The 25,595-nt window shown below is 51.5% G+C and overlaps 1 protein-coding gene across 1 annotated transcript in view; it reads left to right on the top strand.

Annotated features, from left to right (window-relative positions):
• The window catches only part of Stk32c (serine/threonine kinase 32C), an 80,704-nt gene that overhangs the window by 29,546 nt on the left and 25,563 nt on the right, over nucleotides 1-25,595 (top strand). Inside the window, exon 2 of the mRNA XM_051145543.1 lies at nucleotides 16,672-16,727. Within this exon, the coding sequence (XP_051001500.1) occupies nucleotides 16,672-16,727 (56 nt within the window). The remainder of the gene's footprint in view (nucleotides 1-16,671; nucleotides 16,728-25,595) is intronic.

Raw genomic sequence — 25,595 nt, 5'->3', positions numbered from 1 at the left:
TACTGAGGTCACTAAGGGTCACTATCATCAGGCAGCAAACACTTCTCCAGAAATACAGATTAAATACCTAACACCCCCCACACAAGACCCATAAATATATCAGTTTGTTTGTTTTTTAAGTTGGAACCTCAGGCACGGATCAGACTCACACACCAGACCGAGAAGCCTTAGTGAACATGTGTCCCATGAAGCTACAGCCCCTCAGAATACACAACTTTGTCATCATTCTAGAAAGCTCCCTCAGGTTCTTTTCCAGGCGTTTCTCTCACACCCACCAGTAACAAGTATCAAGGACTTTTTTTCCATCTCTTGCTTTTATCTCCCTCCCTCATTCTATTGTTTGGGAGTTTCTCACTGTGTGGTCCAGGCTGGCCTTATACTCCCCATCCTTCTGTATCTCTGAGTTCTGGTATTATAGAGTGTGCCACTGCCCCTGGCTGTGAGGCTGGGATGTATCTGTTCTTGAACTTGTACAAATGGCATTGTGTAATAAGTGCTCTTAAGTCTGGCCTCTGTCACACACGGGCATCCAGCATCAGTAATCAGCAGGTCATCAAGCGGTGTCTGTTGCATACGTACAGTAAGCAGGAGTTCCCTGAGCGTTTGCCCTGTGGACTACACCCTGTGGTTTTCCGGCACTTGGCCACCAGCACGCCTCGCGCTTCCCTTGGGCTGATCTCCAGCAGTGAAATTCCTGGGCTGGTTAGCCAGTGTATGTTTGACTTTCTAAGAAACAGTGCAAGTTTTACACAGTGACTGCAGCCTGTCACACTCTCGTTGTAGCATGTGGTTCTGGTGGTGCCCTGAATTGCTCACACAGGTGACACAGGTTTTGCTGCTGCTGTAGGGGCAGGCCTGTGGCTGCTGTCTAGTTGGCATCTCTTGATAAACAACAAAGGCCAGCTTCTTTTGCTTGTCTTGGGTCTTTTATGACTCCTCTTGTCTTGAGTCCTTTGCTTGCTTTTACTTGCCTGCTCATTATTATGTTGGCTTCTGGGAGTTTCCTGCATCTCTGGCTGTGTGGGGGCTGAACCTCACTCTGAGCCTCAGCAAGAAGGAATTGCATTGGCCTCGGTGGTGTTCTGAGCACTGCTCAGAGGCTGGCTGGTGCCTACTGCTTTCAGCCTCCATTTTTCAGGTGTGCTGTGCTCTCTATCGCTTCAGGCTCTGGAAGGTTCTCACAAATGCCAGTAATGTCCCCAGCCTCCTCCTGACTCATATTCAGCCCATTATCCCAAGAAACACTGCTTGTCTAGAAGCCGTCAGAAGAAGGCGGAGTGTGTCAGGGAGCTGGGTCCTGGAGAACCAGGCTATATTGGAGAAGAGAGAAGAGGGGATCTGGTACATGGGAGGGTGACCACAGGACCTAGCCCCATGCTCTGGCTGTTCGTCACCAGGACTGTGATCATAGGCCCATAGTTACAAGGCCATGGTCCTAGTGCCCAGTGCCTCCCTTGTTGCTCTGATACAGAGAGGCACAAAAGGGTTGTGACCCATCAATGATATTTTCCTGAAACTTGGCTGAGTGTAAATATGGTACAGGCTTGATAAGCGGGGAGGGGGCGGGGTGGGGTGGGGTGGGGTGGGGGAAGGTGGGCGGGGGGGCAGGCGGGGGGAAAAGAAAGCAAGCAAGCAAGAAGGAAAGAAAGCAAGCAAGCCTGAATAAAGCTGCCTTAACTGTTCATGGTTATCTTTGTCCTGCCTCTACCTTCCCAATTAGGGTAACCAGCTTGTGTAAAGAGAAGATCAAATGCACCTTCCTGGCTTTGGGGTCATGACATGTCTCTTAGATATGTTCTCTGTTCCTGGATTAAATGGTGCCCTGTGACCACTGCAAGTTCATACAAGTAGGGCACAGATTGAAGCTTGGTCCAGGTGCTCTGGGAGGACAATACCGTGGACCCGAATGGCTCCTGACAGTACGTGCTATTGGGGTGTTTGCAGCAGCAGCACTGGCCCTTTAATGGTGTGGTCTCCTAGATGAGCTGTACTGAGCAGGCTCCAGTGTCAGCACCTAGGAAATTGCCATAAGTGTCCTGGGGTGCCCCTGTGCACTGCCCTTTGTGGTAGTACCCACTCTTGCCTCCCACAGGAAGCTGGTGGAGGCTGAATGAGTGGCAGGGAGTGGACTTCACACTGGCTGTGAGGGATGTGGTGCCATTCACCTGGTCCCCACTAAGGGCAGCCCTCTTGATGCCTTGTTGTCTTTTGAGCTGGCCGTTCTTGCACAGACAGCCATTGCCCTAACCGGTGGCTGGATCTTTTTTGGGTGTTGTTATCTCTCTGACTCCGTAGAAATTCCAGGGAAAGTGGTTATGGTTGAATAGGGTAGGGCAAGTAGTTATTTATGGGATAGTATCAAGCAGCAATCACTCTATTGAGCACTAGGGTTTTACCTGGATTTACTTTTCCTTGGACCAAACTCAGTGCTGTTTGTGTTTGCAATGTGCATGCTGCAGCCTTGGTGATACATGGCTCCCATCAGGAACCCACATGGAAGACTCACTAGTATCAGGGAACTGTAGCAACCCGTTGCTAATGACCAGCTGTCTGTGTTAAGGAATGCTGAAAGCATGCCCCCTGCTGTTAGTGTGACCTTGCTCAGCAGGGCACATGTCTCAGAAAGACTCAAATGCATAGGGATTTATAGCCCCAGATGAGAGACTTCTGGGTGCTTTCTAGAAATATGATTTATTTTACTCTGTTTTTATCCTGAGAAGGAAAAGAGCTGCAAAGCCGGCTTCCCCACTTGACTGAGGGTCTCAGGGACAGGGGGACAGCACAGGGAATCTCCACCTGGATCTAGACCACTTTCCTAGGTTGAGGCCAGGGAAGAAGGGGTCAAAGTAGCACTCATAAAGATGTCCACAGTGCTGCGAGGACATCACTTGCAGCTAGGAGCTGGCTGCTGGCAGTTCCTCTGGGATGAGGGTCCCACTATCCTTTGATATGTTGGAATTCAGGTGGGCACATGAATCAAAAAACTTACACACACTGATAAGCACATGTGTATGTGTATACACATATAGGCAATTCACAGCTGAGCACAACGTGCAGAAACGAAAATGTTTGACACACTCACATATAGGTACATGTGACACATCCACATCATAACACACACAAACACATGTAAGTACACTTGCATATACATATATGTCAACATACACACTGGGCACAGAAACACACACAACACACAATCCTTAACTAAGCACAAACATGCAGTCATGTGTTTGATACAAATATACACACATGGATACACAGGCACACACAAAAATCCATGCTAGAATACACAAATGTACACACACATGCATGCGCCTGAACATGTGCGTGTATATCAATGAGTTCACATAAGCTCAGATATCCTGGTCTTACTAGTCAGATGACATGAGTCGTTGCCACCCTGGTGCCTTGGGCATCTGTTTGCTTATGGATTTTGCTCCTGGCAATGGGGTCCTGGACCTCCCTTTATCATCTCCAATTTTATGTCCTGCTAGTGTAGCTACCCTCACAGGATCCCTGAACCCTGCTGAAGTACCCGGATCCTGTCTATATTGGCTGTGAGGCATCCCAGGGCCCTCTTCTGGGAAGCTTTCTCTTACTCTTCCAAATGGCTCCAGGATCCATTCTCCATTCCCTGGTGCTGCCAGCATCTGTACAGTGCATCAATGAGGCTGAGCTATGTGGTGACACTGCTCCTGGTGGCCCAGGTCTCAAGGTCTGCCCTGTAAAGTCCTCCCACATTTCGAAGAGTCACTGGAGGCATGCTGGCAAGGCGGAGCCTGGCCCAGTGGACTAGAATCTCAATCACAAATTTACAGTTTTGAAAAGAAGACCTCAGAACATTTAGTCTCTAAAATAGAAATGGTCTCTGGTCGGATGTGTAATGATGGGTTTGGGAGGTGGCAGCATTGTCGATGCCCACAGTTGCCAGAGCAGCTGACTCGGCAGGCGGGCAGTGGTGGGTGGAGGACAGTCCCTCTTAAGAGGTTTGCCTAGGGAGGAGGTCACTGCTTGACAGCCTTCTTAGGATGTGTTTGTCAGGTAAGCTCAGAGCCTGGGGATGAGGCAGGACCCTGCTGAGTCTGTTTCTGTGTGGGGGACCTCCCGGGAGAGGTAGGGCCCTGCAATCTTTCCTCACATGACTCTGGTACCCGGTAAACTGATGCAAGGGAAGTCCCTCCGAGAAGAACCCTCTGCTTGGTAGTTTTTGAGGCCTCATTACCTTCTTTGCTCCCTTTCAACATTTCCAGGGGGCGTTAGTACACACTCGTGTGTGTTGGGGGTTAGACAGCGCTCTGAAGGTATCCACATCTCAATCTATAGAAGCTCTGACTGTCACCTTCCATGGCAAAGGAGGACTTTGCCAAATGTGACTAAGCAAAAGGCCTTTTGAGGCTAAGAGGCTGCCATGCAAGACCTGCGAGGTGCTGTGCAATGCCTATGTGCAAACCAGCTGGCCTCCTATAAGGGAGGTGGAAGGGCAGGAGGAGGCTGGAAGATGAGGGAGCGGAGACAGAGGTTGAGAGAGAAAGTGATGAGAGGAAGGTAGGCTGCTGGTGGAGAATGGAAGAGGAGCTGCCAAATGGCAAGAGGGTTCGCTCCACTCTGGAAACTAAAAGCAAAGAATTCTCCGCTGGAGTCTCAGGAAGATGTGCTGTCCTGGCTTCCATGGTTGTTGTCCCAAACACTTAACGTCTCGCAGAGCGGGAAGTGGGAAGTCCGAGATGAAGGCCATGGCAGATTTATCATCTGCTGAGGTCTGCCTCTTGCTTCATGAATAGTGTCTTTCTGCCATGTCCTGACTTGGTGGGCATGGCAGGGAGTCGTTTGAAACTTCCTTGATAAAACACACCAAGGGATGAGGAATCCTCCAGGACCTGACACCTCTGAAGGGCCACACGGTTCGGTACCATCACATATGCAGCTGGGCAGACGCATGCTGTCTGCCTGCCGACGCTTGGACTTTTAGCTCAGCGAGACCCACATGAGACGTCAGCCCTCAGAACTGCAAGAGAATAAATGTATGCTCTGTTGACCCACATCGTGGTCACTGGTTAATGATCATAGGAAATGAAGAAGCCTAGAGACTCTAGGGAAAGGCTCCCCTTGGCAACGTCTCTGCATACAGACATCCCAGCAGGAGAGGTGGGAGAGTGCGCACCCACAGCAGAAAAGAGCCTGTATGGGCAGATCCACAGCTGCAAACAGGAGTGAGACTCCAGGAGAAACATGTGCCGCAGGGGTCCTGGATAAGGTTTGAGGATCGTTCTCAATAAACTCTCAACAGAATGGTGTGGTGACCTAAAACTGGGAAGCTAAGGGTGGTTTAGGGGAGGGATGGCTGTCAGGGGAGAAGAAAGGGTGTACAAAGGGGCCCACAGGCTCTGGATCAGTATGTCTGTCCTTGGGCCTTGTCTTTTGATGTTTTTTTTTTAATTATTATTTGTATGCCTTAAATGTTTCATGCCACGTTTCAGAATGGTTGAGGAACCCACATGAATTGAGGAGTGTGTGAGTCTGTTGACTGTGCCCAAGGGAGGGGATCCCAACATTCCTAACTTGATTACTATGTCCCAGTGTCCCCACCTAATAAGTTCTATGAGCTGAGATGAAAGGGAGGCTTGCCAACTTCAGCGGTGTCTGTTTCTTGGGATTCTGCTGGGCAGAGCCAGGAAGATCAGATAAAATGGTGTGACTTCTCTGCCTGCCATGGACTTTCCCCAAGAACACAAGAGGACATTGCCTGGGTTCCAGGATCCCAGCTATTCCTCCCTTCGGTCCCAAGTCTGAGATTCAGAGCTGACCAGTCTTGTGGGAGGGTTAGCCTGCCCAGTCTTTTTTTTGTGTTATCAGTTTATGGCTGACATTTCCATGACACTGGGCAGGACTTCTCAAGCCAGCTGGCTTGAGGTTTGGGCAACTGATTGGGTCCAGAGGCTCGAAGCATAGCAGTCACTGGGGCCGGGGCTCGGGGGATGGAAAGGTATGGTTCTGTGGCAGATGCCTTGAAGGGGCTTTGCTGGTCCCTTTCTGCTCCTGCAGCGTAGGAGCTTGAAGCACAGTTTCAAGTTCCCTGGATGTCGCAGGCAGGGCATAAGTGGGACCGGTGGGAAATGAGGCCACACAGGCTTCCGGACTGGGTGGAGAGCAGACAGAGTCTGTTGTGTATGTTGGGTGGGTGTGAATGTCGTGGGTGTGAAATCATATGAGCATGTGTGAGAATGTGAGTGTGCCTGTGCCAGTGTGGGGAAGATGAATGTGTGAGTGTGTAGGTGTAAGTTGTGCTATGAGTGTGTAAGACTGTCTTGTGCTCTGGACCCTGGGTTGTAATGGGTATGAGTGTGAGGAGGCAGTCTCATGCTGCTCTGGTGTATTCGCAGACACACGCGCTCCACAGACTCGTCCCACACTGCACTTTGCCCGTTGCCTTAGCAACTTTCTGAGCACTGGCAAACCTCTCCCTGTCTTGTCGATGGATGTAGGAGATGCATCTTGCTGAGTCTTGGATGCTTGCTTCATAGTCGGTCAACCGTCCAGCAGAAGGAGATAGGGAGGGTGTGGGAGTGGGAAGCAGGGCAAGACCTGTCAAAGCACAGGGAGATAAAACCCAGATGTGGGGCCACATGGTCTTACACGCCTGAGGACTGTAGCCTGCTTCCCCAGGGCCACCTAACTTGCCTGGTACCTTGGGAATTGATGGGCAACTGCCTTAGGTCAGGTGGGCCTGGCCTGGCAGCCTCCTAGACACTTCCTTCCTGCTGCCCATGGTCATATTCATCCCAGGGCTTGGTGCTGAGGGTTGACTTTCCTTCAGTTCTCTCTCTCTCTCTGTCTCTCTCTTTCTGTTTGTCTCTGTCTCTGTCTCTCTCTCTCTGTCCCCCATTCCTTCCTCGATCTTTCCCCGTCTCCTCTCCCCCACTCTCTGCTGGAGGTTGCCACTCGGCCTTGTCTCCTGGAGACATCTATGGGGTTTCTGGTTCTGTGACTGGAGCTATCTTCAGAGACCAAGGCAGCATTCAGGCAGAACCTCTGGGCTCTGGTTGAGCTCAGAACCCAAGGTAAGCTAGGATCCTTCTTCCCTAATGGGAAGGTAGAGAAGGCTATGTTCTGAGTGTAGTACTTGTGCCTGCGGCATGTGTAGGGGCCACAGTTTCACCATCCACCAATATGTGTGAGCTGTCCTACAGTCAGGGCACCCTAGCAGGGAGGAGGATGCATAGGGTGTGGGCTTCATGAAGGAGCTGCTTTGGGGTGGCTCTGCTCTGAGTCCAAGGGGTGGAGGTGGCTGGCCCCCTCTGTGTCATGGCAGCCGTATTTAATGCTGCCATGTCCTGTTTCAGTCCTGCAGGCCGTAGAGGAGAAAGTGGCTATCCCTGTGTCCTGAAGAGATCTCAGGAAGCAAGTCCTGTCTTTGGACCAATGTGGAGGGACTGCTTTTAGCAAGTTGATAGTTTCCTGCCATTTATTGTTGACATTTTTAGAACACAACTTTTTTGTGATGAAATGGCGTGTTCTCGTCCCTGGTCTGTGTGTGGGATGAGATTTTACTATACGGAAGTGTTTTTTGTCCAAGTCCTTGGTGCTATGGTATCTATCTGGGGACCATGGTTTTGGGGTCCACAGCAAGCACCCAGATGCATGGCTATGTGCCCCAGACTGTGTAGGGAGGGCAGAGATGGAAACATCAGGGGCAGTGAGCAGCTCCTTTTGAGAATCTGATGGAACACATGGCCAGGGGCTGGCAACTGGGACTCAAGATGTACAGGAGACCATCCCTGAGCCCCAACTTCTGTCTTTGCTGGGCATGGAGGAATGGTAGAGAAAGCTTTGAGCCTGTCTGCCATGGACAGACATGTGAGTGTTGGGCGATGTCATTCCTGCCTTTGACAAGCCAAGGAGAAAGGGCACAGATGCTTCCCCTGTCCTTAGTGAGCAGCTTTGGAAGAAGGCAGGGCACCAGTTGCTCCCCGTGTGCCCTTCATTCCAGGAAAGAAGAGACTGTGGGAAAGTGCTATTGACAGTCTGGGAAGGTGTTTTCGCCTCTGTGGAAGTGCTAATGTGTGTGAGAAAAAGATGTGAGTTCACGCCTGTCTGGTTGCGAGGCCCTGCTGCACTAGCAGATGCTGGTACCACTTTGGCAGCTCTCCCTCCCCCATCACTGTGCACTGTCTGCAGGTGATGGTGGAGAGGAGGTGGTGGGCATCAGACTGCATGACGTGGTGCTGAGGTTTGCTTCTTTCGGTGCTGGGGTTTGCCTCCTTCAGTCGTCCTGGGGTCTATATTAGCTAAGCCTTCATCCCCACCTCCTAGAAGGAACAGGGGAGTGAAAGTGCCTGGTGGCAGCTCCCCCCATCCCCAACCCCCGCAAGACACTTGCCACAGAGTCTCCTGGCAGCTATTACCCCAGATCCTGACCAATTTCAGAAGCATCAGAGTGAAGTACAGGTATTGAGCTTCCCGGCGTTCTGTTGCCCTTGCTATGCTTGTCCTTAACCCTGCAGGGTGGTCAGTCCCGGGACCCCAGCCTCTCCTGTGTCACAAATTGCACAGTAGATGTGGCTCCCCACATACGAAGAGGTCTAGAAGTGCAGAGACCCAAGCCCAGGCCTGCAACTGGGGGGTCCAGTATCTATTGCCTCTGGCTGCTAGGCTATTGCCTCTTCCCAGGAGCTTCTCTGCCTTCTTCCTGGGACGCAAGGGCTGGTGGCCTGGAGCCTGGTGGAGCTACAGCAGAAACCCAGGGCCTGTAGTGGTCAATGGAAGGGCAGCTTTGGGCACACCCTTTCAAGCCTTTAATCTGGCCACATTCCCTCCACCCACCTTCCAACCATGGTTTCAGGCAGAGGACTTGTTTCCCATATAACAACAAATCCATGGCAAGACCATCCCAGGTTCCTCTCCAGCTGACCTGTCTGCTCCATACAGTCATGGTGAGGCTAACACATTCCTAGTACCACTCTGGGGAGCTGCCTGCTGTTCTAGGCCCTGGGTTGGGCTATTGCTCTGTGAGGCTCCTCTATACTCCAGCAACCCCATGGCAGCACTCAGAAGGCACACACATTCCAAACCTGGAATTCATATCTCCTGGGCTCCGGAAAGCGGCTCCTGTGGTACTGAAAGAGGCCAGGATGGCTCACAGTGGAGGAGGCTCCAGAGACCCTGAGCAGGGTTGAGGTGTGGGTAACCCTAGCAGTGAGGTGTGCTGAGAGTTTGTATGGCTGTGATCGGTTTCAGGGTAGGCAGGAACCTGAGGCAGCAAGGGAGTCCACAGGCTTTCAGTCTGTAATTCTGGGATCCTGTGAGACAGCTGGACCACAAATCCTTATGGTCTCTGGGATGGAGAGCCTGGATAAGAATTCTACTCTACCCTGCCTTTTTAGCTCAAAATCTGAAGAAGGGGGACCCAGGTAGGTTTGGCTGTCTGACTCCCCAAAACACCTGATCCCAGGAGCAGATGGAGATCCAAGTCCAGTGATGACTGAAGCCAGCTGTGTTATTACCACAGGGGTACTTCCCTGAGTGTCAGTGTGAAATCATGACCAGGGAAAGTACACCCTTTACACACTCACAAATATTCATATACACACAGAGACATACATGCGCCCCCCCATGCACGCATGAGCACATGCACAAGCATACACATACATGCATGCACACACAGACACATAGACAGACAGACAGACAGCCACCCACACAGACACACAGCTGAATCAGAGAATGTTCTTCTGTGTCCATTGACTGGGGACTAACAGGATAGGACCTTGTCTAATGTAGAGTACTGGTGGTTCTAAGGGTGTTGAGTACATGAAGGGTTAGGAGAAATAAGGCTCTGGACAATGGCCGCCCCCTGGGCCACCTTGGAGGAAGCAGTGCTGCCCACAACTGTGGGAGAACCCCATATTCCAACCATTGTGGAGTAGGCTCTCTGCCCATCCCAGGCAGCTTCCCCACAGGCCCCAGGAGCTGAGCTGTGGCTGGCCAGAGCCATTGTATTGATCTGGCTGCTGCCCTAATCATTAATTTATGTAAGTTTCCGGTGCAGTCTGGGGTTGTCAGAATGGAACACGGGAACAGGATTCCAGATTGGCTCAGGTGGCAGGGCCAGGGTGAGCAGAGCAGTCTGGGAAGTCATTACCCGGAGCATTTACTGTAAAAAAAAAAAAAAAAGAGTGGGGATGGGCCAGATCACTGCCCACCCCCTGACACTAGTGGGGGTGGGGGTGTACCAGGCCCCTTGGCCCTTGGCAAGATTCTGGGTATGAGAAGCCAGGATTGTTCTGGAATCCAGGATCTCTTGGGACCTTAGCTTTATCTCAGCTACTTCTAAATCCGTTGTCTGCTGCAGGGAAACAAAGGAAGAGGTCTTTGCTCCAGCCCCAGGGCTAAAGACAAAGATGAGCAGAAGCTACAAGGGCAGGGCTCTTAAGGGGTGAGGTGCACACCTCCTCTGCTTCTGAGAGAAGGCCTGAAGGTGAGCAGCAGGTGGCCAGGCAAGGAGAATCTCCGAGATGCGGTCTCAGTTGGGGCGACTGGGTCTGCTCATTTTCCCTATGTGGCCTGACTAAGTGGGGTGACTGCTGAGGACATCCTGCAGTCCAGAAAGTAGCACAGGCCACAAGGTCATAGCCCTAGAGGGCTATACACCTGCTCTGCCTGGGACCAGGGTGGTGGGAGCGGCTGAGTCTTTTGGGACTTACAGTAGTAAGTGCCTGCATCTCTGATGCTTTGAATTGAAGAGTCCAGTGTCAGCCAGCGTGGACATCAACTTCCCTACTTCTTGCATTTGAAATCTTGTCCTTGGAGCTAGAGACATCTTCAGGATGAGGACAGAGGTAGCCTGGGGTCCAGCTAGGGCAGAGAATACTCTTCTTTTTCACCCCTTAGGACCCTAAATTTCCTGGCCAGCCGGCTGGTCTATCCCACTCAGCTTCCTCCGTTGGGAAGGGTAGCTGTCACTCTCGAGCAGCTCTGAGGACCACTCCTGGGTCCTGCCTGTACCATGCAGGACAGAGTTGGGCTGGCTGACTCTTCATCGGTTCCTACCAAGGCCTGTGCCCCAGGAAGCCTATGATCCTGGGCCACACACTTTACAGAAGGCACAGGACTTTGCCAAGCCAGGCCTTTTGTCATTTTGGGTGGGAGATTTTCCTCATGAGAGTTTTCTGGGTCTTGGGCTATATGGCAGATTTGACTAATGCACTCTTTTATGGTCATTTCAGGCAGTTTCCACCTTCATGTGGAACTATCCTGTGGGTGAGGGGCTGGCTCTGTAGGAGGATGCTGAGGCTCTCATAGATGACTAGCCTAGGGTCCATCTAACGCTGTGGGCAGCACCCCTTATCCCTGGATTTTCTCTGTCTAGCACTTAACTTCCTGGGTTTGGAGACGTCTCAGGGATGTGGAGAGCATAGCTGCCCCTCCAGGCCTGCGGGGGAGGCCTTCAGGCTGTGCATTGATTGTGTCACCGATAACAATAGCATGACTCATGGTGCAGCCCAGGGCCTATTTTTACTTTCCCGGGGACCATCTTCCCTCTGCCTTCCTCACAGGGGCATGCTTTTGTCTGTTTTAAGAAAGGACACCCCCCCCCCACATACACTCAGATGTAGTTAGGCAGCACAGTCTCCTTGTGGGTCCCATAATATGGGGAGTAGGGGCTACCTCTGACATGCACTCTGGTGCCCATTTGTTGATCACTTTCCCCTGGTGGGGCATCCTTGCCAGGCCACAGAGGAAGAGGATGCAGGCAGTTCAGATGAAACTTGATAGGCTGGGGTCAGATGTTAGGGGAGAAGGGCTCCCCTTTTCTAAGAGGTAGGAAAGGTGAGGAGGTGGGGGATGAGAGAGGGAGAGTGGGACCAGGAGGAGAGGAGGGAGGGGGCTACAATCGGGATGTAAAGTGAATAATTTTTAAAATAAAATAAAATAAAGGATCGTGCTTTAACTTAGAACCTAGCGGCTTAGCACTCGCATTGCTTTGCTATTGGGAGGCACTGCTTTTATGCCTGCCATAGTCCGAGTGCCGAACCCAATGCTAGAGCTTAGGTGCCATGTGAGGCAGGGGAGGAGGCCTGGCCTGGTCACTTGCAGGCAGGTCATGTCTGTTTTTTAGCAGAAGCGTGTTCAAACAAGACCTGTTGGTTTTGCTTAGTATTTTGTGCGACCTGTATAAGGAGTGATGCTTTTGGCTTTCTCTTGACTGTTTTTAGCTGACACATGGTCTTGATATTGCCATCAGAATGATCACTCCTTCTGGTACCCTTCCAGCTACCCTTGACTTGCTTGCCATAACAGGTCCAGTGGGCCAAAGCTCCATGCGTGATCCAAAGGTGCAAAAACACCCATGGAGGCCACACTGTCAGAGCAGCCGGCAGTATCAGGGCAAGCAGAGAGGAGGAAGGCAACCCGGATCATGTCCTCTGAGTTGCTGGGCTGGGGCACTGACATACCCTGTCTCTTCCTGCTGGGTTTAGTTTAGTGGCTGAGAACCCAGCCTTGACTGGGGCTCCCTGCTACCTCTCATATGGCACCTTGTCTTTGAGAAAAGTAGCTGCAGAGATGTAGGCATGAAAGAGATGACCTGTCCCCATACAGCAATGACTGCCTCCAGCCACACTCTGCAAAATAAAAGATTTCTATGAAAAAAAATATATATATATAAACCACCAACCCCTCAATTCTGAAATATTTAGCTGCCCCAGGAAGAGTCTGTGCCCACGATCTTCAGTATGCTGTATGATGGAAGAGCACCTGCAGGTCTGGAGCGCTGAGCCGGGCCACTTCCTTGCGTGCAAGACTGTCTCCTCTTCAAACACTTGCTTTGATTCAAGGAGGAGCTGTGTACATGTAAGATGGACCTGTTGGGGATTGAACTAGTGTTTCCTTCTACCTACTTGCTAATTTACGAGGTGTTTAACACCGGAGGAGACCTCACCTCACCATTACACAGCAAAGAGCATTGGAGTTGTCCAAATTGTCTCCTCCTCCCCACCACCCGAGACAAAGTTTCTCTGTGTAGCCTTGGCTGTCCTGGACTCACTTTGTAGATCAGGCTGGCTTTGAACTCACAGAGATTCACCTGTCTCTGCCTCCCAGAGTACTGGGATTACAGGTGTGCATCACTGCACCCAGCTGTGCAGTCTTCTTCAGCCCTCATCTTCAAAAGTGTTCCTGTGGTGACCTTGTCTGCGCCCCCTTTCCCTCCTTGCCATCCATTTATTTGTTTTTCTAGTGTTTTCTTCCATACCAGAGCTTCTGTGTCTCCCCACTCAGGAAAATACTGAAGAGACCCAGGGCTTGAGTCTTCTTTTGGGTCTTGCGGGGGGATTTAGCCAGACCCCTGGCTGCCTTGGGACCCTAGAGAGAGAGAGAGAGAGAGAGGAGTCTGCCTCTGGGGATGGGCAGCAGGGCTGGATTCTAAGCATCTTTGGAGGTGAAGCCAACCAAGTTTGCTAGCAAACTGATGGCCAGTAGAGCTGGCCTGGCCGCTTAGGACAAAGCTGTTGTTGATGCAGGTTTGGGGAAAGTCAGGAATTTCTGTTTGGATTTTTTTTCCCACACCAAGGGCATCTTCATGTGGCCATTGGCCAATGTTACCATGAAGGTGGATTGACTCAATAACAAACTCAGTACCCTCGTCTTGACAGGGTCTTTCCCCTGTACTGGCCGCGTTGACTTCTAACTGGGGAACTCCCATGGCAGCCGCATCTCTGCGTTTTTATGAATTGGCTACACGATGAATGTGCCTGTTAGGCTTGCATACTGAAACCTGAAGCCACCTGGCACCTGCCTCTACTCAAAGCTGCAGCCAGCATGGTGCCTTGCCTGCCTGGCTCCCTCACCTACTGCAGGAGCTGGCAGGCGAGAGCCTCATGTGCCCTGGGCAGGGGAGAAAACCAAGGACCCAAAGACATGGGCAGCAGCTCCTCTGGCCCATCATAGGAAGCTGAGGACTGGTGGGAGGCCACAGATAGGCCAGTGCCCAAAGCACAGCTTTCACTGAATATGTGCTGGCTCTGCATCCTAGCAGTTCCTGTCAGTTCTTTCCTAGGAGCCTGGAGTCTTTTTGTGTGTGTTTGTTTATTTGTTTTTGAGACAGATTCTCACTCTATATCCTTGGATGACCTGAACTCCCTGTTTAGACCAGGCTGGCTTTGAACTCATAATGATTCACCTGCATCTGCCTCCTGAGTTCAAGGATTAAAGGCGTGTACCACTACACCCAGCTTTCCTAGGAGACTTCATCCCTACGAACCTGGATGGTGACATCAGCAATGCAGGTGTCTAAGCGTGGAGCAGGACAGCTTCTGGGAGACTCCCACATGCCTCTGACCTATTATTTAATGTATTTCTCCCCCGCCCCCATCCTTTCTTTCCAGGAAAGACTAAACTCAGAAAACTATGCCTGTGCTCTGTAAAGGCTAGTTATGTTGGCTGAGTTCCTGTGTGAACTCACAGCTAGCTGTTGGGCCGACACTTGATGCTCTGCATTGGGCTGGCTGCTGGGGGGGGGGGGTGTCAGGGACGTCACAGTGAGCTGTCCATGGGCAGGGGGATGCCTAACCTGTTTCTCAAGTGGTTTGGTACTGGACTCCAGGTACCCAGTCTGTTGGGCTGGGGATAGGGCTCATCAGACTCCATGCTGCCATCTGGAGGTAGGCAGGGAGCATCACACTTCTCTCCAGCTGACATTTGAGTGGGTTAGGGTCTCATGAACAATTGCAGGAGGCCAAGGACCTTTAGGCAGCAGCAGCTGGATCTCAGTTCAGTTTGGGCAGGGAAAGGGACCCTGGCCCAAAGCTCACAGGTAGAGCGCACTTTCCAGAAGAGGCACTGTGGCTTGTTCCCATCCCTGACACTTGTTCTCTTCTATCAAGATCCAGACATTATCTTACACCCCAAGGTAGGGGCCTAGCCTCCAGTGCTAGCCTGCTTCTTCTTCTCCTGATGCCAGACCCCTTCCTCAATTCCTGCCCATTAAATCTGGAACCTTATGGAACACCTCATCACCCGTTAGCCCTAGTGCATTTGCCAAGGATGAGTATAAACAGCTTGGTTTAGAAAGATTCTGGTGATGGCTGCAGCATATGGCACCTTCACCTCACTCCATAGCTCTGTGCAGAGCCATGCCTGTGGGGCAGGCTAGGGCTTAAGAGAAGAGCAAGGCACTTGGGAGCTTCTGTACAATGGTGTCTACACATTTCCACCTCACCCATCATGTACTCATCCCTCCCCCACTTTATTCTTTTAGTTTTGTCCCCATCACATGAATGGGCTTGGGCAACCAGCCTTCCTGCCCTGGCTTGTAGATGCAATGCCTTATCCTAAGCAGCAACCATACTTTCCTGCTCGTAGGAGGGACTGTGGGGCTGCTGCCACATACCCCGTTGTGAGTGCTTCCTCTCTGCAGTATGCAGTTTTCTCAAAAGAAAAAATAAATAAATAAAAGGCTGTAATGAAGTGATGAGTGGCTGAGGAATGAGGTTCAGATGAGTCTGGGTGCTGAGGGCAACACAGACTGTGGGCAGAGGCTGAGGTCTCCAGCAGGTGGCAACCAGCTAGGCAGCCCTGGGGTAGTAGATCCCAGCCTGGGGCCTGCTGTCTGGTGTTGTGCAGGATTGGGCAAGATGGCTGTGTGTTCTCATCTGTGATAAGTGGATCCATTCCCTACAGGCCTTCCTGACACAGTTGCCAGCCTGGATGCTTGGCACCCTATCCACTTCACGTACCCCTCAACTAACCCAGTTTGCACTAATCACATCCCCACGCTGGGGCAGCAGCAGAGCACCTGTCTCATACCCATAAGCTAGGAAGATGTGGGAATCTGCCCAAAATCTCTGGGGAGAAAGTGGTTATGGGGTGAACATGTGATGTACCATGAGCCATAAACAGCCTGGGTCCACTCCAGGGTATGGGCCTATACAGCAAGGCCAAAGCCCTGGCTAGACTCTCCAAGTGGTGTAGTATAGAGTCATATTCGTGGGGACCTAGGCTCTGGCCCTGAGTAAGTTGGAAGGATCTGTCTAAGTGGTGCTGGACAGAAATCCAGGTGGCCTGAGCCCGCCTCACAGCTTCTACCCGAGAAAAGGACAGCAAAAGAGACTGGCCCAAGGGAAAGCTTCAGATTAAGGCACAGCAGGAAGTATGAGAATCAAAGGTCAGGTGGTACCTAGCTCACCAGGGCTGTGGCAGCAAAGAGGCACTGGTGACCCCTGGAAAGGCCAGCCACACTGTGTTGTGTGTTGTCCTGTGCCCTTCTCCACTGTCAATCAAGAACCACCATAATCCTAGGCCTGTCCAGTGACCTCCAGTGGGGCGGATGCTCCATCCCGTTGCTGGAGAAGCCCAGAGTAAGGGCTGGTGTTGTCTGGGCTTCCTGTTGCACATCTTCTATGGGGTGTGATGTCAGTGGAGTTGCTGGGTGTGGGTTTGCAGCTGAGGAAGTCTGGGAGACTGCCTTGGCTCATTAACCCCAGTCCTGCCCATAGCCGTATACATGTCCCCACCTCCATAGCAATCCTGTAAGGAGGGTCTGAGCCATCCCTTGTACAGCTGGAGTTCAGTCAAAGACATGATGAGCTCTCCTGATTGTTAAGCAGGGGTGTGCTTTGCAAGGGTGGGGCTTGTGCCTGGCACTACCTTACCTGTCTGTCTCTTTGCTTCATCCCATAGTGAACTTCGACCACTTCCAGATTCTGCGAGCAATTGGGAAGGGCAGCTTTGGCAAGGTAAGGAAGAGTCTCCGGGTGGGCCAGTGGAGGGTGGCGACAAATGGGACCATGGACCCACATACAGACTTGCTCCGTTTCTCCTCAGAGAAGATAGTCTTGTCACTAGGGCAAAAAGCAAATGACTACCAGAAAGAAAGTGGGGGCTCTGGGCATTCAGAGAGTTGTCACGTAGTCCTCCACCACCTTCCAGGGAGGGTCTCTGGGTGCTCAGCTTAGCCGACAGCAGAGTGTGGCCTGGTTAACTCTGTAGAACCTTTGTCATCCTGTAAGGGGCTCTGTGTTTCAATACTCACCCACTCATAACACTGAAGGCATTTTGCAGTCTCAGTGATTTTCTCAACAAGGTGTGCACTGTGGGCTAGAAGGGGAGCATCTCGGGAGGGCTACATCATGTGGCCAGCTCTCCAAGATTCAAGAGCTACCATGACATCCCATGGGCCTGGCCAACTGAAACAGCAGTTCAGGCCACACTGGAGTCCAGGGGCCAGGCTGTATCTATGTCAGCTCCTTAGGTGCAAGGTGACAAGACCCAGTGTGGTGGCCCCGGCCTGCTTCCTTCCAGACCAACCCTGAGACTCTTGTCCCTCAAGCAAGTGGCCCGCTGAGTCTGCCTCCACTTGCCTTGTTCTCTCTTGGCCGGGTCTAACTTCCTGATTGCTGCCTTGTGGTAGCTACAGATTGGGGGTAATTATAACTCAAAGAGACTTAACGAGGGCTCTGAAGAGGCTGGAATTAGCCCTCGGCTTCTGCAGCATGGCATGCTGTGGACGGACCTTCCTGAATAGACGTTTGTGTTCAGCTGTCTGGGCACTTCCCTCCCCTGTAGCCTCACAGCTGTCTGTGGTGCTGTGTCTATTTAGGCTCCAAAAGGCGCCTCTAAAGAGACTGCACAGCCAAGAGAGTACAAAGCACGGGGTGATTGAGGGTGATTAATTGCCTCTACTTCATCCTATTACAAAGGATGGCTGTTCTTGCCGAAGCCTGGGGTGAATGGAAGTCAAGGAAGGTGAGCGCTTTGCCCAGCATTGAAAACACAGCACAGGGAGGCGTCTCTAACATCCTCGGGCCCTAGAGCTTGCTACAGGCCTACTATTTGGAGACTGCCAAGATGGTTAGCCCAACACCAGTTGCACCTCCTCTCTGCCAACGTCGTGGCCAGGGATATGGAAGGTGCAGGCAAGAGGGACCGGCAGGCGGACTTTGTGGACTAGCAGCTGGGCAGCAGCTGGAACTGGGTTTAGGAAAGTAGCTGATTCTGGGAGGTACTTGGATCAGGAGGCATTCAGAACTTAGGTCTGATGAGGGTTCTCAACATGCCAGGATGAAGACTGCCGTTAGTGGGCTAGGCTGGGTCAGGGGGTGCAGGGGCTAGAGGCTGTTTTCTGGGCATCTTTCCATTTCCTTCCCCCTGGAGGCTTTCAGGGTACCCTCTTACCCTATCCTTCTTGCATACAATGTCCCCCACAATCCTTCAAGGGGGAAATCCCTGATCCTCAAGAGGACATGTCTTATGTCTTATGTCAGGTTTTCAGAACCCCAGAGTCTTGGCTTCGAGAGCTGTTGGCCTAGAAACAGGCTGCTGTGGGGTCCTTTTCTGAGGTGATGGATAGTACAATTAGGGACACTCCTTCCTGATCCCAATTAGCTGCCTACTTGGGTCACCAGGGGTCTTAGGCTGTGGCTGCCTGGCAGGTGTTTGAGACAGTAAGGCCTCCCAGGTTAGGTTCTGTCCTTGGTACTCTGAGTGGCCATGGTAGTGGACGAGGCAGGAAGGAGTGGGGACCTGGAGAAGGAGTCGGGCTGTCCAGGAGGCCTGAGAATATATCCGCTTGTGTGCTATGATTCAGAAGGTGTGCTCCCTGCAGGAAACTCTTTCTGTAGGCAAGATGAAGCCCACCAAAGCCGTGCCGTGTGCCAGCTGGTGGTAGAGTATGTACATCAGAGACCAACGTTTCTAGGCAAATGTTCCTCTAACCCATGGCGACTTCACCTGTTGAGGCCATGACTCTTGGAGATGGGCTGTGTAGATTTGTTATAACTAGCCTTTGACTTTTTCTCCAATTTAAGACAAAAAAAGGGGAGGGGGGACTATATATAACATAATGTTGGTCATCTACACTGTTTTAGGTGCACAGTCCCATGTCACCATGGTCATGTTGTTACCTGACAGATTTCGGGCACTTTCATCTTGTAAAATGGAAGCTGTTTCCATTAAGTGATAACTCTCCCTTGCCCCTTTCCAGATTCTATCTGCAGAGTTCTGCTTCGGGTCCCTCTGGTTTTCCCTCAGAACACCTTGCCTTGCTTATTTCTAGCTGCTATGACAGAAGCGCCACATACTGGATGCTTGAGCAATAAATATCTCTACTAGTTATGGATGCTAGAAGTCCAAAATGAAGGCAGATATGGAGCCAGGTGGGGACGGACTTCCTGGCTGTGTCTTCGAATGGTGGAAAGAGGTCAGAGTTCACTGAGGTCCCTCATCAGGACATGTCCTACTCATGAGTCTTTCTCACTCTCAGGATTCGCTACTATCACCTGGTTACTTAAGATTTTAATCTAGGAATCCGGGGAGGGGGCACGGCACACAAACATTCAATATGCCGTAGTAAGTGGAACTGTGAAAACTCTGTCTTTCGTGTCATGTAGCAAAATGTACCCCAAGTTCGTCAGTGTTGTAGTGTGTGTCAGAGTCCCCTTCCTCTGAAGGCGGAGCAATCCTACCAACCTGTGCATAGTGTTTTCCCGATGAGGGACTCCAGGGTTGCTCCCCCAATAGCCATTGTGGTTACTGCTGTGGCTATGAGCGTGAATGCACAACAACAGTCTCTTGATCTTCCCGCTTTAAATTCTGTTGCTCAGCAGTGGGATTGCTATATCACAGGGCAGCCTTACACACGACCTTAAAGGAACTGCCATGCTGTTTCTACAAAGGCTAAACTGTGTGTTACCTTCCTACCACTGGGCACACCATTCCACTTACCCACCCATACTTGTAAGGGTTTGAATTTCTGGTCATAGCCTTCCCTGTGGAAGCAAGAGGCTGTCTGCTTGTGTTTCTTTGAGAGTGACAAAGCTGCTGATAAAATTTCTTATGTCTCAGAAGGAGCCTGTGAGGTCACGTGTCTAGGTTTCTGGGACTCAAGGCGCTGCTGTGGAAGGCCTGGGCTCTCCTTGCCTCCTGCTGTGGCATTGAAGGCTGATTTTGTTGCCATGGATTCGTTGAGCAGAAAGCCCCTTAGGATTGTCCCTGGAAGCAAAATCTGATGGGTTGTTTCCATCAGGTGGAGTGAACTGGGACATACACGTGGCTGCCCAAGTCAGAGACACAGAAATAGAAAGACAAACATCGAGTGACTGACATGGAGGTGAAGATGGAAACTAGAGGGAGCTACTGGTTGAAATCCTCATCATCAGTTTGAACCAGAATGACCTTGGCCCTCTCCACCTGTTGGTGCTACCTGTTGGATATTTGCAAGATCCTCCTTCATCAAGCATGAACTGGGTGCCCAGAGTCACCTGCGTGTGTCAGCAGTCTCTAGTGTCCCCCTAGCTCAGGTGTCAGAACTTCACACCCAGCTCTTTCGTTTAACCAAAGCCCCTAGAAACATCCTATTGGAATCCCGGCCATCTTTGTAGGAAGGATGCTGTTGTTGGGTAAACTCGCTCTTCTGCCAGGCTTCCGTCCATTCTGGAAATAACAGGTTGGTCCTGAAGAGCAGGAGACATAGTCAAACTTACAAATTCACTTGGAGCTCAGAGAAGTCATGTCTTGAGCCAGGGAGTTTTATTCTCCAAGAAGAGAGGAAACGAAGGATGGACCAGTCTTCAGACATGGAATAAACTTCTCACAGGCATGGGATGGAATAAAGCTCCCCTTTTCAGTTCTCTGGGCCATCATTACAGCCTGGACATATTCAGAGGATGCCAGATGGGAATGAGGCTTCGGATGTGACACTCTCCTGTTCCCAGAGGTGTCTCTTTCAGAGCTGTGGACCATTCAGGCTCCTCCCCTTGAGGGTGGTCTGTGTTCACCTGTCCCAGAGCTCCAGGGCAGGAGGCAGCACAGCAATAGAGTGCCCTCCCCCTACCCTGCCTTCTCAACTGACTGATGTCTAGGAGGTGGTGTGGCCATAACTAACACCAAGACATAGCATCCAGGTGGGAATAATCAGGATGCAGAAAACAAATCTACTTTTCTGTTGGTATGGCTGCTTGTCCAGCCTTTCAGCCCTTCCCTCTCATTGCCCTCTTGCTTGTCAATCATTTTGGCTAAAGCCTTGGCATCTTCTGAGGTTGGAAAAGGCTATGTCTGAGAATCCCACTCTCCCCAACTGTTCTTGCTTTGTCTTAATTCCAGGAAATTAGATTGTAGTATCAGCTACCATTATCACTGGGACATTCTTGAGGGCGTGTGTGTGTGTGTGTGTGTGTGTGTGTGTGTGTGTGTGTGTGTGTGTGTATGTGTGTAAACTGACCACAGAGGAAGAAAGAGCTGTATGTATTAGCTTTTAATTTCTTATGTATAGTGACATCATGACAAACAAAAGTGAGTACCCAAAAATGTTGTGAGATCTGAGAATCAGTGTTCCCTCTTCCTAGAAGAAGGGAAAAGGGAGACTCCAGGAGAATTCATGATATATCTGGGAGCACACAGAGGCCCCTGTTGGCACAGATGAGCTGTACTGCAGGCTTGTGATCAAGCCTACCTAGGGGAAGGCCTGCCTCTAGCCCCTCCTTCTGTGAGGGGCACACCCTCCTGGAGAGGGAAGACTGACAGTGAGATGGGAAGTGGGAAGGGCCCCACTGGGTGTATCTTTAACAGCTCTGGGGCATTCTTAGAAAACCTTCCCTGCATCTGTTGACTTTCTGTGCCTTTCTCTCATAATATTTAGTACCACCAAGTAGCAGTCCTGCACCCTTCCTTCATGTTCCCTATATTTTGTTGTTTGTCACATGGTCTTAGAGTTATGTACCATGCTGTTCCATGTTGTTGTAGTAAGTAACTCATTTTTCCAGGTGGAGACTTGTTTGGTCTGTGCATCTCAGCATTACTCCTGCCACTCAGCTTTCCTACCCAGAACCCCTCCCCTAGTGAAAGAGAAAGGCTGCTTCCTAAATCTCTATTATGGCTGAGCAGAAGGTGGGCAATCTTCAATACAGGACTTGCACCCAATCTGGGATCCAGGCAGTGAAGATGGTGACCTTCCAGCCTGCAGGTATTTCTTGCTGGGAAGATAGGTCCTGCTTCTGGCTTCCAGCGGGTGGTGGGGAGTTTTAGAGGCAGGTTTCCTGTGATGTGCCAAACGGGCTCAAGGCTGAGCATTCACTTCTGTCAGTGCTCTCTGTAGGCAAGATGGCAGTCCTAAAGATCCTCTCAGAAGCATCACCAGCAAGGAGAAGATCAAAGGAACACCAGGAAGATCCCAAGGAGATAACCCTTTAGGGAGAGCAGAAGCCCCGGTCCAGGTGGGGTTTTAGCACCTTGACTGGCTTTGGGACAGCAGGCATAGTTTGCTGTGTGGGCAAGAATGTTCCTCCTGCTAAGGGCCTTATGGGCCCAGTTTCAATTGGAAAGTCTCTCAATCCATCTTTCTCTCTAATCCCCCCCTAGTGGCCTGATCACTCTATGTTCCTTAGACCCTCTTCCTCCTCTCTGTCCCCAGGCCAAGGGTAGCTATAGCTCATATGTCTGGACACAGTTATTTCTGGGGAAGGAAACTTACTCTGTTTTTCTCCTACTCCTGTCTGGGCCTGAGGTCTCACTCCTAGGAAGCTGGGCCTCGTGTTGTGGCTGCAGAGCTCTCACACAAGCTCCGGTGGAGCCACACAGTAGGGAAGAAAGGAGCATACACAAGTAGAAAGGCTCAGGCCCAAATACACAGTCAGCTTCTTTGTTTTTCAGCTTATAGAAAAAGAACTAAGAGATTTAGATGCAAAACGTCTTTGACCTAGGCCCTAACCACTCCAGGAGTTCTATCCCCTCTGAGCCCCCAAATCCACAGATAAATCCAGGGGAGGCCTGAGCCAGGGGCAGATTATCTTCAGATGTAAACGTGCAATTTGGGGGCTTTGAGCTGGTGTGTGGCTGGGCCAGGTCCCCCTTGTCTATCCCTGACAACATGGCCGCCACTGATGACACTTTGCCTTTGCCCAGCGGTTGGGAGACAAGGCAGCATGGTGGTTGCCATGGCAACCTCTCAGCGGCTGCATCCTGCCAGAGTATTGTGGGACATCACTGGGCCTATGGTTCACTAACTCTGTCTGTGGAGAATCTGTTTCTTAGATGCTCTGCACAGCAGCAGGAGACCAGTCATGGGCACAGAGAACTCAGAGATGCCTGACTTCTGGGATGTGACCCAGTTGTTAATGCTGAATCATGGGTCCCTGGGTCACCCCTGGGGGGCTGCTGGAGCCAGTTCTGCCTGCAGCTAATATGGATCACCCAAGATACCAGGACGAGAAGATCACTAGGAGGTTGCCTGTGCCAGCTGTGCTGGGCAGTGGTACAAATCTGTCCTCCTTGTTCACAGCCGGTGGACTCTGATGCCAGCAGGATGGGGGGGCCGTGTCCTGACCTTTGATGCTTTTACTAGTGTCCAAGGACTTTCTTGCCTTTAACATTATCTCCATCATTTTCTCCCAAGAGCCTGAATCCTGAACTCTGGGACACAGCATCTCATGTATTTGTGTTGCTCTATGGCCCCATTGTGGGGGTAGCTGTCACAATGGGGATAGCGTCTATGGAAAGCATCACTAAAGTAAGGTCCAGGTGCCCACTAGAGTTACCAATAGTAGTAACAACTACAGAGGTCTCCAGGTGCTGCCTGGTGCTGCTGATTCTGAGCCCAGCTGCTCTGCTCCCTGCCTGTCGGTGCCTAAGCCTTGTTTCCCCAGCTTGTTACCTATGGGGTCCTGTAGCACACAGGCTCTGATTAAGGCATCTGCCTCTCCCCTTCTCGCAGGCATCCTGCTGAGTCTACCCCACCAACAGAGGTTGGTGAGACCTTACTAGGGCCAAGCAGATGTAGTGGAGCTATCAGACCAGTGGCATCTGTTGACTGTGTTGGTTGTGACCTAAGATGGTTTGACACGGGCTCTTGTTTGTACTTTTGCTGATTGTTGGAAAGGGGTCAGAAAACATACACATGCTAATCTGGGCAAAGAGAGATGAGCGGGTCCTCCTAGGAGGTCCTATGTCCTCTTGAGGGATCACAGCAGCAGATGGGACTCAGAGAAGGGCTGCAGAGACAGTTGTCAGGTCAGAGTGAGTCCTGTACAGGCTGGCCCAGCTGCAGGGTGCTTGCCCTTACTTGCCCATCAAAGAGCTCTGACACTCAGGCCCAGGCCAGCTCTGGAATTTAAATTTTGAGTGAACTGCTAACATTTCTGCCTCAGACCCTCATTGGCGAAGTGGCCTTGGGGGCCAATGTCCTCTGAAGTTCCCTTCAGTGGGACTCCCAGCACAGGCCTCTCTAGAAGCCATCTGGCTGTATCCTCACCCCAGGAGGTTCCCTGTGCCCTCCCACCCTAAGGGAGTCCCCACCAGTGGCCTTTCTCCATGAAAGCCAGGGCTGCTGGCTAAGGTGGCTTTGAAGAGCTGAAAGCTCTGAGGATCAAACAGCACTTTGGCCCTTCCAGGATTGGAGGTGAAAGAACCCCAACAGGAGTCCCGAGCAAAGCTACAGGGGGTTCCTCAAAAGTCACAAAGGTCAGGAGGTGGCTCAGCACCAGCTCCAGGAGACTGACCAAGATAGGGAGGAGCAGGCATGGGGATAGGCTTCCTACATTACTAGATCCGAAGAGATGTTCTTTATTCTGAGTCTCGGCTGAGGGTGTCACCAGGGCTGTGGGGGCCCAGGGGTGTCACAGGAACTGTGGGTACTATGAGCACCAAGCGTGCCATGGGGGCTGTGAGGGCTGGGGATGCTGTGGCCTGGGGGATCAGCAGCCTGCTGCAAGTCAATTTTTAACAGCTCCGTTCTGGGCTTTTCTCTGCTGCCACCATAGAGCAAAGAAAGCCTCCTGGCCACCGCCCTGAGGAGCCAGCATGCAGCAGAGCATTTATCACATGCTCCTAAGTGGGCCAAAACACGATGTGAATGTGCCAGGCTTGCCTCTCAGGGTCACCCAGGTAGCACTGGTGCCTCAAAAATAGCTGTTTCCCTCACGACAGCGGAGAGCTCTTGGTTTTTTTTTTTTTCCCTGCGTAGGCATGTGAAGGCCATTGTCACCCCGGCTCTCTCCCCACCCTCAGCCCCCGGGACATACCTGGTCCCTGGGTAGCTTGGCTTGGAAGGGCCAAGCAAGGGTGTTCAGCTGAGGGTGGTCCTGCTGATTGGCAGGAGCAGGATGGTGGCCTCTGCGTGTTGGGTTTATAGGAGCTCCTCCTCCTGGCAAAGCCCATGGGCCTGGTGGACATAGCTGTTCACGATACAGGCCATGCTCTGAGGTTTAAAGGAGGGTATGGGTGCCTTGCATGAGGTCAAGGCTGCTCATCATGCATGTCACTTCCTTCTCTGCTTGGGCACTCCCAAGACCCCTCTTCTGTTCTGAGATATCAACTGGCTTTATGTGTTGCCCCTTGTGGGAGCCTCTTGCCTTGTGAGAATTCATAGCTTCTAGGACCAGGTCAACTCGAACAAGTGTTGACCCTTGCCAGGGAAGGCTGTCTTCATTTTATCCTAAGCCGAGGGTTCCAGGCCTCTGCACAGAGGCAGAGCCCAGTGCTAGTGCTGGCCATACTTCTCCACTGACCACTATGAACAGCAGCTTTCAGTCCATCCTGAGCTACTGACGTCCCCAGCTCAAAAATAGAGGGAAGGCATATGACGGCCTACTACATGTGTGACTACCCCTATAGAA

This window comes from Acomys russatus, chromosome 5 (assembly GCF_903995435.1).
Source record: "Acomys russatus chromosome 5, mAcoRus1.1, whole genome shotgun sequence".
Classification (NCBI taxonomy): domain Eukaryota; kingdom Metazoa; phylum Chordata; class Mammalia; order Rodentia; family Muridae; genus Acomys; species Acomys russatus.
The sequence above is the reverse complement of the archived record's forward strand: the minus strand, read 5'-3'. Positions and strand labels throughout refer to the sequence as shown.